General features: G+C 39.2%; 1 protein-coding gene across 1 annotated transcript; it reads left to right on the plus strand.

Moving 5' to 3' along the window:
* The first annotated feature begins 7,217 nt into the window (after positions 1–7,217).
* Positions 7,218–11,588, plus strand: LOC144975571 (uncharacterized). The gene has a single exon (XM_078919734.1). The coding sequence runs from the start codon at positions 7,218–7,220 to the stop codon at positions 11,586–11,588; it is 4,371 nt and encodes a 1,456-aa protein (XP_078775860.1).
* Positions 11,589–14,249: the final 2,661 nt, after the last annotated feature.

A 14,249-nucleotide genomic window follows, 5' to 3' on the forward strand; every position in this document is an offset into this window, starting at 1 on the left:
GATACAACTCACGATTTGTTTTCTTTTGTGGCAAAAGACTGGCATTTTGACGTCATTTTTTGGTCAGTATCAGCGTGGCCTTCGTAAAATTATGGCCTGATACTGACCAAATAATGACGTCAAAATGCCAGTCTTTTGCCACAAAAGAAAAATCGTGAGTTGTATTCAATAGTTCGACCAATGCAATAACTTGTTTCCATGAGCTCTACTAACGACAACTCACTAGGCGGTGCAAACAACAAATAATGACGTCAAACTGCCAGTCTTTTTGGATTTCAGTGTCAGGCTATAACATAACGATGGATACGGTATCAGGCCATAACTTTACGAAGGCCACGAAGGCCACGCTAGAACCCTCTAGGACTGGCAGTTTGACGTCATTTTTTAGGTTTGTGTAGCGTCTAGTGAGTTGTCGTTAGTAGAGCTCAAAGAAACAAGTTATTTCATTGGTTGAACTATTGAATACAACTCACCATTTGTTTTCTTTTGTGGCAAAAGACTGGCATTTTGACGTCATGTTTTGGTCAGTGTCAGGCTATAACTTTACGATGGCTACGGTTCTAGTGTCAGACGATAATTTGACGATGGCTACGATTATTGTTTTAATTCGTTGGTTAAAATTTACCAGTTGATTTTTCACCAATCAAAATATGGGATTTGTGACACACAACCAAACCTGCTCGGACAAATATAGCCGGTTGTTTACAATAGAATGAAGGAAATTGACGCCAGTCTACTCTTTGTTATTGCTTTTCAACGGCTAGTTCCGTGATTAGTTCTCTCTTGATTCGCTCAATCCGAATATAACACACGTGAAAGTGTCACCGAGTTTTCTGTGATAGTAAGATTGATCAGACGTGTAGAGTATAAGTGAGTATTTTACTTCATCGCATACTCTCGATGGCAACACCGTGTAGTTTGCATAGTTCAGCACTAATTGCTTTTGGACCTACGACCAAGAGGCATGGTTATATTCCCTTCTACTGGGTATTTTTTTAAAATATATTTTTAATCGAGCATTTATATAGGGCAATATCCACTCAACGTGCTCAAAGCGTTTTACAAGGGGGCTCTAGCCAACAGCAACATTTACAATTAAGACAAATTATGACACCTTCTATGCGATAATACAATCTTTACCGACAGGTACAACGGTCAAGTACTCATTTTTCACCTGAGTACGGGTAGAAAATGTGAGGAAATAGCTTTGTACAAGGACTCAACTATGCGCCTCCCAGAGCGGGACTCAAACCCAGGTCTAAAACCATAATTAATGCGATTCAAAATTCTTAGTTTATTCCCCCAGTTTCATTTATTCCCAGATGGAGCCATACTTCCATTTCATACAGTACCAGTCGCCTGTTAGGCATAACTTTTGTAACAACACTTTAACGATATTCGTCACAGCCTATAACCAAGTACTCATTCACACCTGAGAAGAAATACTAATACATTAAAATAATATGTGATCTAACGCTTCAAACTAGTACTAGGGATACTGAAAACTCCCTTTTATATCAAAATTATGAAATTTAGATTTTTTTAATGCCGCATTGGGATAGATAGAAGAGTGTATTATTTCTTTACAATACTTAAATCTCTAATATTGTAATTATATAGATAGAACGATGTTGACGTCACTCAATTCTTTGTTATTGTTTTTTGACATCCATGATTATGAGTAATTCTTACTAAACTGTAATAACCAGACTAAAAATGTTTAAGGTTACACAAAGTTTTGTATGTTGGTCCTTTTTATTTCCGATGGCAATGTTGTTTCTTAGCCAAGCGGATACTAGCTATAGCAAAATTATGAAATTTTGATTTTTTTAAATGCCGCATTGGGATAGATAGAAGAGTGTATTATTTCCTCACAATACTTAAGTCTCAAATATTGTAATTCTATATAGTTTCACTCAGAGTTCAGTTTTCGTTATCTGGTTCGTCCCGATTCAATATCGAATATGACACATTGCGGGCCCTGGACTTTCAAAAGATCGTAGGTTCGATCCTGTATCAGAAGATATGATCTGATTTTAGGGATGGATTTTTCTTGTACATTTTCCACTTTGATTTGAACTAGACCGTCTAGATATATCATACACACAATTTTTCGTGATTTGGATAAATTGAAAACTTGCTCTAAATTACGGCCGGATTGAAAGAACGACTGGCTAAAGGAATGGGAGGAAGAGGATTGGGGGGGGGGGGGGCGTAGAAGAGTGAATCCAAAGCTACTTCAAGTGTCTTTGTTTGTTTGTTGTTTTGTTTTGTTTTTGTTTTTTAATATTTTGTTTGTTTTATTATTTATTTTTTATTATTTTATTTGTCTTTTTTGTTTTGTTTTTTCTTTGCTTTTATCTTTATTTTTTACTCCACTAGAAGTCCTAATGACCCAGTACAAATGTTTGTTAGACGATTTATGCTCTCGTCCACGGCCGTCCCCGAAGTCAAGCGATGCGTGGTGCCGAGTCCAAGCAGACGGAGGCATATCAAACCAGCATAAAACCACGCCCACTTTTAGATTGTCGCCGATTTCACGGGAAGCCCGGTCCGTGTGTCGCCGTGGACGACGGAGGGAACCGGTCCGAGCTCCGAAAAGAATACACAATGTGCTCCACCCCCTCCATAAAACGCCAATTTCCTTTTAGCTGCGATTCACTCTCTCTTCCTCATTCAACTATCCTTAACGCCTATAAAAATATGTGCGCAGAGTTAATTACATATTCTTACAATGGCCGTACGAAAAGAGCTTAGAATGAGTTAAAACGGCCGGTTTGTCAATAGAAAATTATCATTTAGTTGAGACGCTTCATGATTCGGCCATTCAAATTGTCTAAAACAGATTGGCGTCCTTAGTGTTCAAGATTTAACCTTTTCAAGTCGTATATACACATTTTTCTAACATAGAAAATAAAAAAAATAAAAAAGATGGACTTTGAATTCCGAAATCCGAATCACGAATTATAACGACTATTAAAGAGACGGAGCGTTAAACGCGAGGATTCCTTTGTCTGGAGCAGGGGGGTTGAAAGAGTCGTCTGAGAATCTGTATATTATGCTTTTATATCTGCTTGTTTAGAATTCGAGAGGCTTTGAATGTTCAATCAAATTGTCATGCGTGCCTGGGTATGACGATGAGAAGTGGAATACGGTGATAGAGGGAGAGAGTGAGAGAGAGTAAGACTAACAAAAGACTAGCACCTGCCGAGGAAGAGCTACTAGCCGAACGTTTGTTCCAAAATGATTGATGAGGAGGTGAAAGTGAACTTCTAGATATTATAACAAATTGAGAAAGACGCGTTTGTGGTTTGTGTTATGTTAGTGAAGACAAAATGGCTCAATAGAATATAATATAGTTGACGTCATTCAGCTTTTGTTATTGGTTTGGGACGTAGGAGCCTTCGTTAGATTATAGAAGGCAATGACTTGTTGGCGTCACTCAGCTCTTTGTCATTGCTTTTAGACAGCCTTTTGGTGATTAGTTCTCACTAATTTACATCAGGTAAAAGGTTACACACAGTTTTGACACTGAAACCCAAAAAGACTGGCATTTTGACGTCATTATTTGTTGTTTTTTTTGCACCGCCGAGTGAGTTGTCGTTAGTAGTGCTCATGGAAACAAGCGGTCCCAATGGTTGAACTATTGAATGCAACTCATGATTTGTTTTCTTTTGTGGCCAAAGACTGGCATTTTGACGTCATTTTTTGGTCATCGTTAACTTATAGCCTGACACTGACCAAAATATGACGTCAAAATGCCAGTCTTTGGCCACAAAAGAAAACAAATCATGAGTAGTATTCAATAGTTCAACCAATGGGACCACTTGTTTCCATGAGCACTACTAACGACAACTCAATTATATATATTATATAAATAATGTGATTACTATTCATAATTTTGGGGTCATCGCCAAGGTCATTGTAATCTATCAATGAAGTAAAATAAACAAAGGTGTTTTACACAGTAGGTTGACATAAGGCGATGACGTCATCAGCATACGGAGTCTATCTTATCCCTGGCATTTCCAATTCTAAAACAATTTCCTTGACAGTTAAAAACCTCGATGTCAATAATGGCCGCCGACTTGGATCTCCCCGGAGCAACGATTACCGTTTTCCGTTACCGAATCGTCCGGTTATAAAACCTCGGGGCTGCGAGCAAACAAGATGGAAATGGCGAAGAGCGTAAATCGTGGAATTTGCATCCTTTGAGCATGGGGTACTGTCACAAAACGCTTGTTGCCCGTCCTAGGTGAGCAATGATGCTTGTTTCCTGTTATGTTACCTTTGCGTGTCCGGTTATTTCGCCTTAAGTATTCAGTGTTGCTTTTTTTGTTTGTTTTCTTTTGTTGGAAAAACATCGTTGATGAATATTAAATAGTCACCTTAGTGACATTAGGATAGAGTGGCGCCGTTATGGGAGATAGAGAGATAGCGTGGCAGGGAGACTAGTCCCGTGACTATTGAGTAAAAAGTTTTCTTTAGTCCCGTAACTATTGTATAAGAAAGTTTTCTTAAAAGTTCCGGAAACCGGGTAGTTCGTTATCGGACTTTGGTGGAAACCTGACACTTTTGAGAATTGACTAAATAATAGAATGTCTTGACTGATCCTGAGTTATGTTAATTTATTGTCTATGACCATGGGTTGGGTAGACTAAGTTTTAATATATAGAAGAGAGTTTTACCAATTTTAGTCAGTCCATCACGATAGCCTGAACAGAGCAGAGACATGCTAGGTCCTCTCTGAGACTCACACAAGTCATTTCATTTTGTAGAAATTCACTTGGCTTGGGAATTAATATTAACTTTGTATATTAACCGCCAGTGAAATTTCGTTATTTGACGGCTCTATTAATGGTGTGTTTCCATTAATTAATTGTGATTTTAATGATAGTTTATGCTATAAGTTTTATGAGATTTATGATGTAAGATCATCAGCAGTGAATTTCCATGTGTACTATTATTGTGTATTTCTTCAGAATATAAATATTAAGATATTTTAATATCGTGCTTGAAGTTTAAGGATAAAAGATGTAAAGATTGATTAAAGAATAAAAGTTATCTACACTTACTTAATCTCTGTCGTAAATAAATATTGAAATATTAATTTTGAGATAATTAAGAGTAATCGTCAATCTCTCTAGATTGAAATGATGTGCTAAGATAAGTCTCACTTATGAATAAGTATGGCACATGATTAAGTGTGAATATAGGATTATTGTATTAATCATGTATCTCTTTCTATACAGAATAGAGTCGGTTAGCCCGGCTATAAACCAGACGTGATACCAGTAACATTTGTTTGTTATCTTGAAAACATTTTGGTTCCATATTTATCGAGAAAACAATTTAATAAAAAAACATTTCCAACCTGGACTTAAATTAAAGTGAAATTAACAATTGAAAGAACTTGTGACAGAAAAGTGAACTGTGAACATGTTTGGACTCCTATAGATATAATAATACCGAAAGACATCGATAATGTGGTCAAGAATATCATCTTCACCTTCATCATCATTTACCATTCATTGCATGTCTGCGTATTAAGTAAGGTAAGGGGCCCCAACCTGTAGATTATTATTTGCATCATCACCATCATGCATCACCATCATTTTTGATATTTTGATATTTGATATATGTTGTCACACTTTTAATTTGAATATTATTCTTTCTTTCCTTTTATTTTTTCTTTAGATTTGTAATAAACAGTTATAAAATTATAATTCAATTGTCTTGCGATGTGCATTTAGTTTTATGTGTCGTGTGGAACCACCTTTAATGTCTCAAACCTGGGGTAAATAGCCACCGTACTCTGGCTTTGGGATCGTCACGTAGGTCAGTACCTTTGCCTGCACCTACATTGTGACATATTTTGGTGGCAGCGGTGGGATGGTTCCTCCTTCACAGACTGGCACTTTGACAATTTTAATATATTTTATATCTGAACTAATCATCATATGTTATAAATTCATATAAAGTTGATTCAAAGAAATTAATTTCGTTTAAAAAGTAGTTAAAGATTGGGCCGGGCTAACGTAATTTTTAAAAACGGATACTGATATAAACGTCAGAGTAATTTCAAGGCTGTAATTGATTGTTGTAACATTGTTACTGGATGGACTCACACCATTAGGTGTTTTACATGAGAGAGGGGTAGATAGACCCATAACATTATAGATCACGTTTATCACGGAGGGACTTGATGGTGGCAGCCAGGGTCAGTCTAGGACTTTGTTCAAGTGTCATCCGATTGAAAGTGATAGGACCCTAGAATCCGATCCAAGGGATGGGGTCAGAAAAAGTTGTTTAAAGCGTTTTAACGTGCGATAAGGTGCCGGCAATTTTTATTCTTATCGTATGGTTGGAAGCTTTCACTTTTGATTGTTAATTTGCTACAAAAGCAATAACATAATTACTGTTGCGGGCTACGAGCTAATTGTAATTGAGAGTCTAAGGGACTGCTCAATATGGTAATTTTGTAAACGTCGACATGTACTTTACAATTTTAAGAATATTGTGTTACGGGCTCTAAGCCGATGTTTGTTGAAAGTCATTTGGGCTTCGCAATTTAATGTGAGTGGTATATCGATCAGGATTTACATTTTATTTGCAACAGTTAAAACGAGAGGCATAAGCGTCATTGGGTAGTGAGCTAAATGCGAATTATTGTTGAGTGTGAAACTCGTGCAAGTACCCTGTTATCACTGATTTAATTTTGTCAACATTGGTAGAAAGGATAATTTAACGCTACGTTGCAGTCTTATACTTTTGTTGATAAAATCGGTTGTGCTTAAAGTTAAGCCGGGCACAGTGGATGAGCATAGCGTTTAACCACTGGGGCGTGACCACAGTAAGATTTCGTGTATGAGAGGCACGAATAGTCGAGTTATTATAAAAAGAAGGTCGTGTTGATAAATATTGGATGAAATTGTCTCAAGTATTGACATTGAAATATTAATGAAATTAAGAATCGAGGCGTTGTCATATTGAATGTATCTTATTTGCAGTTCGCAATAATATATAATTTTGTTACATACTGCTCTTTGACTTAAAAGTCATATCAGCTTGCAGAAATTTGGTTGTATTCACTTTGCGGTGGTTTTATATTAAGTGTTGTCATCTGCGCTATTGTGTTGACCTATTGAAGCATTCTAGCTGTTTTCATTATCATTGGTTTAATTGTCTTATCCATAACAAGCAAAAAAAATTTAATCATGTCTGATGTGGAGAAGTTGATTAAAGTAGGAGAAAAGCTTGGATTTTCTGGCCAAGAGTTAAATGATTGGGTGACAAGACAGTTGGCAGACCAAGATAGGGTGCGCCAAGAAGAGTTGGAGAAGTTGAAACTGGAGAGGGAGAAACTGCGACAGCAACAGCAACTTGTAGAAACGGAGCAGGAATTACAGAGATTAAGAGCGGATCGTGATGACAGCTCGCCATCTCCTAGGTCTCCCTCAGTGTCAGAAAGTATTCGTCACACAAGACCAGCGCCAGTCAAGAGTCCCAGGCTTCCATGCTTCAATGACAAGTCAGACATGATTGACAGTTACCTGCTAAGATTTGAGAGATATGCGACGGTTAATGAATGGCCAGAGACGGACTGGGCTATTCATCTCTCCGCCTTGTTACAAGGAAAAGCATTGGAAGTTTATACGAGACTTGATGAAGATGAGGCGATGAATTATCCGAAAGTTAGGGATGCTCTGCTGAAGCGTTATAACTTGACGAAAGATGGCTTTCAAGAAAAGTTCAGGAAGAGTAGGCCAGAGGCAGGAGAAAGCATTGGTCAGTTTAGAACACGAATCCAGTCCTATCTTGAGAAATGGATACAGTTGTCAGAGAAGGATAAGAATTTGTCTACCGATCTGATTGACTTATTCATGATGGAACAGCTGATGAATTCGTGTAACAAGGACTTGCTCATGTTTGTTAAAGAAAGAAAGCCTTGCACAGCCGATGATTTGGTGGATCAAATAGAAAAGTATGTTTGGGCTCACGGTGCAGCAGGGGCTTATGTGAAGTCTAGTTTCGATAGAAAAGCAGAACAACCTCCAGTCACCACGCAATATGCTGTCAACAGGACACCACTGACAAATAAGGACAGACCATCACAACAATTACAATGTCATCACTGCAGGAAATTTGGTCATAAAGCTCGGGACTGCAGGTCTCAGCGTGCGCTAGCTATTGGTAGTGGATGTAAGTTTTGTGGATTAAAAAATCATCATGAAAATGATTGTTGGCTACAACAAAGGATGGCGAGGGACAAAGTCAGGAGCACTGAAGCCCAGAAGAATCCGCAGATTCAGAAGAAATCGCAACCAAACTGTGCAAGTTATAACATAACAGATCCCAATCACTGTATAACCACAAATTGCGAAGGATACGTGGAAGCGCAAAAGATGCCAACTCGGAAAGGCTATCTAAATGGCGAAAAGGTGACGGTCCTACGCGACAGTGGCTGCAGCACTGTTGTTATAAAGAAGGGTTTGAGCAAAATTGTACCAGGGAAAGAGGATTATATGAAAATCAGCCTAGCAGATGGAACGTCCGTACAAGCACCATTGACAAAGGCTTACCTCGACTGTCCTTACTATACAGGAGAAATTGAAGCCGTCGAGATGGAATCCCCTTTGTATGATGTAATCTTGGGTAATATCCCAGGTGCTAAGTGTCCGGGTATTAAATGTGATGAGCAAATGATGGCTGTGGAGACACGAAGTCAGAAGCAGAAAGTAATCAAAGCATTGCGGACTCCAGCATCACTAGATATCGGGGTCACTGTTAAGGACCTAATCGACAAACAGGAAAAGGATGAGACTCTAACAGTTTGCAGAAAGTTGGCGGAAAATAGCGAACGTAGACACAGTGGTCGAAACAACACTACGTGGTTTGGTTTCGATAAAGATGTACTTTGCCGCTTTTTCCAGTCACCAACAAAATACCATGGAGATGTATGTAGGCAGGTAGTTGTTCCAGAGGAACTGAGAGAGACAGTAATGAGGCTGGCCCACGAGAGCATCATGGCTGGTCATCTCGCATCTAAGAAAACGAGTGATAGGATCTTGTTAGAGTTCTATTGGCCTAATCTTTGGGATGACGTGAATAGATTCTGTCGATCATGTGACACGTGCCAAAGGAGCGCACCCAAGGGTCAGACAACCAAAGTGCCGCTATCAAAGGTGCCTCTTATTGATGAGCCATTTAGTCGTGTTGCAGTGGACATCATTGGGCCCGTCATACCATCTTCAGACAGAGGAAATCGGTACATCCTTACTCTAATGGATTATTGCACACGATTTCCAGAGGCGGTGCCATTAAAGTCAATAGACACTGAACACGTGGCTGAGGCATTAGTCGATATTTTTAGCCGTACTGGAGTGCCAAAGGAAATGCTACATGACAATGGAACTCAGTTTACCTCTGACATGATGAATGAAGTTTGTCGCCTTCTCTCCATGAAACAGCTCACCACATCACCGTACCATCCGCAATGTAATGGTTTAGTTGAGAGGATGAATGGAACTCTCAAAGGAATGTTAAAGCGACTCGCCAATGACAGACCAAAAGACTGGGACAGATACATCAACGCCGCTCTCTTCGCGTATAGAGAGGTACCGCAGGAGTCTCTTGGATTTTCGCCATTTGAACTTCTATACGCACGACCTGTGAGGGGCCCTATGACAATACTCCGAGAACTTTGGACAGGTAACATCACGGATGAGGAAGTAAAGACAACCTATCAATACGTGGTGGACCTGCGCGCAAAGATGGAGAAGGTTATTGAGGTCGCCCACGACAACCTGAGAAAAGCCTCGGGACGATACAAATCGCACTTCGACCGGAAGGCTAAAGCAAGAACGTTTGATAAAGGAGAAAAAGTGTTGCTCCTTTTGCCTACGAAAGCGAATAAGCTTCAACTGAAGTGGATGGGACCATTTACGGTCATCAAAAGGATAGGCGACAACAATTACACCATTGATATGGGTAAATATCAGAAGACCTATCATGCCAATATGCTGAAAAAGTATTGGGAACGGGAGTCTCCTGAATCGCCTACACAAGACATCGGAATACTTGGAGTAGCTACAGCTACAGTGATTGATGAGCTGGAGGACGCTGAAGACCAGTTCGATTATTGCGTACCGAGAATAGAGACACCGGCTCTGACACAAACGGAAACATTTAAAGATGTGCAAATATCAGAAGAACTTGACGACAGCCAAAGGAAAGAACTGGTGACACTGTTGAAGAAATTTCAAGATGTTCTGACAGATGTACCAGGCAGAACATCTGCCTATATTTATGACATCAAACTTACAAGCTCAGATCCAATACGACGGAAGCCTTACCCTATACCACAAGCACTCCAAGCCGAATTCAAAGAGGAAGTGAAAGCAATGCTGACCGCTGGAATAATTGAGCAGTCTGATAGCGCGTACTCGTCACCTCCAATCATAGTGAAAAAGAAGGACGGCAAAAATAGAATTTGCGTAGACTACCGCCGGGTCAATAACTATACAGTATTTGATGCTGAGCCAATGCCTCGTCTTGATGAACTGTTCCAACAAATAGGACCAGAAAGCAGGTTCGTGAGCAAGATTGATTTATGTAAAGGATACTGGCAGTTGCCCTTGTCTGATGCCTCAAAACCAATAACAGCCTTCCCAACAGAGCTTGGACTGATGCAGTTTCGGGTCATGCCGTTCGGGTTACAATGTGCACCGGCAGCCTTTAGCAGAATGATGCGGAAAGTCATTCAAGACGTTCCAAATGTCAAGAATTATATTGACGATATTATTGTGCATAATTCGTCGTGGCAAGAGCATCTTAGGAGCGTAGAAACTGTATTAACGAAATTGAGGAATGCTGGCTTGACGGCAAAACCATCAAAGTGCTCAATGGCGCAATCGGAAGTGGAATTTCTAGGTCATCGGATAGGAAATGGAAAGATGTCTCCGACGATTGATAAGGTTGAAGCGATCCAGAAGGCGAGCAGACCTCAAAACAAGACCCAAATGAGAAGCTTTCTTGGTCTTACATCCTTTTACAGGAGATATGTACCGAACTTTGCTGCTATCTCAAGTCCACTGTCGGATGCAACTCGGAAGAATATGCCAAATAGAATTGCTTGGGAAGAGCCTCAACTGAAAGCGTTTGAGAAACTAAAAGCTGTGTTAACATCGGAGCCTGTCTTGTGCTTGCCAGACTTTAACAAGCAATTTATTTTAGGGACCGATGCATCAAACACAGGTCTAGGCGCTATATTAATGCAGGAACATGAGGGCGAAAAGAAGCCAGTATTGTATTTGAGTCGGAAACTTCTGGCAAGAGAACAGAATTACAGTGTCGTGGAGAAGGAATGCTTAGCTCTCGTATGGGCTGTGAAGACTTTGAGCTCATATCTAATTGGAAGAGAGTTCATTGTGGAGACCGATCATGCTCCACTATTATATCTGAATAGGGCAAAATCGGAAAATGGTAGACTAATGAGATGGGCTCTGTTGCTCAATCAGTTTAGATTTAATCTAAGAGCTGTAAAAGGTTCAGAAAATCATGGTCCAGACTTCCTTTCTAGAGTCTGATCAAGCGGTTTTGTTAAAGATGGACCAAAGTCAGATGGACTTAGTTCTTGAAGAGGGAGAGAATGTCACAAAACGCTTGTTGCCCGTCCTAGGTGAGCAATGATGCTTGTTTCCTGTTATGTTACCTTTGCGTGTCCGGTTATTTCGCCTTAAGTATTCAGTGTTGCTTTTTTTGTTTGTTTTCTTTTGTTGGAAAAACATCGTTGATGAATATTAAATAGTCACCTTAGTGACATTAGGATAGAGTGGCGCCGTTATGGGAGATAGAGAGATAGCGTGGCAGGGAGACTAGTCCCGTGACTATTGAGTAAAAAGTTTTCTTTAGTCCCGTAACTATTGTATAAGAAAGTTTTCTTAAAAGTTCCGGAAACCGGGTAGTTCGTTATCGGACTTTGGTGGAAACCTGACACTTTTGAGAATTGACTAAATAATAGAATGTCTTGACTGATCCTGAGTTATGTTAATTTATTGTCTATGACCATGGGTTGGGTAGACTAAGTTTTAATATATAGAAGAGAGTTTTACCAATTTTAGTCAGTCCATCACGATAGCCTGAACAGAGCAGAGACATGCTAGGTCCTCTCTGAGACTCACACAAGTCATTTCATTTTGTAGAAATTCACTTGGCTTGGGAATTAATATTAACTTTGTATATTAACCGCCAGTGAAATTTCGTTATTTGACGGCTCTATTAATGGTGTGTTTCCATTAATTAATTGTGATTTTAATGATAGTTTATGCTATAAGTTTTATGAGATTTATGATGTAAGATCATCAGCAGTGAATTTCCATGTGTACTATTATTGTGTATTTCTTCAGAATATAAATATTAAGATATTTTAATATCGTGCTTGAAGTTTAAGGATAAAAGATGTAAAGATTGATTAAAGAATAAAAGTTATCTACACTTACTTAATCTCTGTCGTAAATAAATATTGAAATATTAATTTTGAGATAATTAAGAGTAATCGTCAATCTCTCTAGATTGAAATGATGTGCTAAGATAAGTCTCACTTATGAATAAGTATGGCACATGATTAAGTGTGAATATAGGATTATTGTATTAATCATGTATCTCTTTCTATACAGAATAGAGTCGGTTAGCCCCGGCTATAAACCAGACGTGATACCAGTAACATTTGTTTGTTATCTTGAAAACATTTTGGTTCCATATTTATCGAGAAAACAATTTAATAAAAAAACATTTCCAACCTGGACTTAAATTAAAGTGAAATTAACAATTGAAAGAACTTGTGACAGAAAAGTGAACTGTGAACATGTTTGGACTCCTATAGATATAATAATACCGAAAGACATCGATAATGTGGTCAAGAATATCATCTTCACCTTCATCATCATTTACCATTCATTGCATGTCTGCGTATTAAGTAAGGTAAGGGGCCCCAACCTGTAGATTATTATTTGCATCATCACCATCATGCATCACCATCATTTTTGATATTTTGATATTTGATATATGTTGTCACACTTTTAATTTGAATATTATTCTTTCTTTCCTTTATTTTTTCTTTAGATTTGTAATAAACAGTTATAAAATTATAATTCAATTGTCTTGCGATGTGCATTTAGTTTTATGTGTCGTGTGGAACCACCTTTAATGTCTCAAACCTGGGGTAAATAGCCACCGTACTCTGGCTTTGGGATCGTCACGTAGGTCAGTACCTTTGCCTGCACCTACATTGTGACAGGTACTTGTCACATTCTGTCCTCAGCTTTGTCTTGGCCAGACGCGACATAAAACAGGACAATTTCCGGCTTGAAATAGCGACTTCCGGTTCTCCATTGGTCTCACTGATTTAGGCAGCTGGTTTGATATCGTTTGGGGACATCATCACAATTAAAGTACTGAAAACTGTGCAGTCTGGAGACTGTGTTAAGGGAATCGTGAAAGAATGATGATGATGATGATGATGATGATGATGATGATGATGATGATGATGATGATGATGATGTTGATGATGATGATGATGATGATGATGGTGGTAAGAAGGGCGGGTGGAGGGGGGGGGGGCGTGTGTGGAGAGGTGGAGGCTGTCACAATTTGTTCACGTCAGGAAATCCTGGTTCCTTAAACGTGAAGATGAGTTGGAAAAGTCACGGAACTGGTCGGCACCACCGGTGAATGCTGACGGTCGACGCTGATTTGTTTAGCTGACTTTGTAAATATAGAAACCACACGACGCCATTACTGCACGTACTCACCTTTTGTACAAAGTCACTTATTCAAATAAGGATGAGCTTCAGATTTAATTAATTTCTCCCTATCTGTACAATGGAGGCGCCGATAACTCAGTTGTTAGAACACTTGCTTCACAAGCAAAGTGGTCGGATTTCACGTTGAAATAAAATTTAAGATTATTCTCTTTTTATTCTTTTTTTTATATCCCGACATGTACTTTACTTACAATTTTGTTTGGGGCATCGTGGCTCAGCGGTACGGTCTTTGCTTCGTACCCGAAAGGTACCGAGTTCGAGCACCCGCAGCGCTGTGTGGCTTTGAGCAAGTCACCTCGACCTAGCTCACTTTGCGGCGCTGCTCTGAGGCTGACGCCGGGGTTATTCCAGTCTTCCCTCGGAATAGAGCCTTAAGACAAATTTCCCTATGGGGATGAATAAAGGGAATTATATTATGTTATGTAT

The sequence above is a fragment of the Berghia stephanieae genome, chromosome 6 (assembly GCF_034508935.2).
Source record: "Berghia stephanieae isolate SIO BIC M18660-M18661 chromosome 6, UCSD_Bste_1.3, whole genome shotgun sequence".
NCBI classification, from domain to species: Eukaryota; Metazoa; Mollusca; class Gastropoda; order Nudibranchia; family Aeolidiidae; genus Berghia; species Berghia stephanieae.

Excerpts from the sequence above, each read along its gene's own strand:
- LOC144975571 (XM_078919734.1), top strand. The coding sequence starts at position 7,218 with ATGTCTGATGTGGAGAAGTTGATTAAAGTAGGAGAAAAGCTTGGATTT.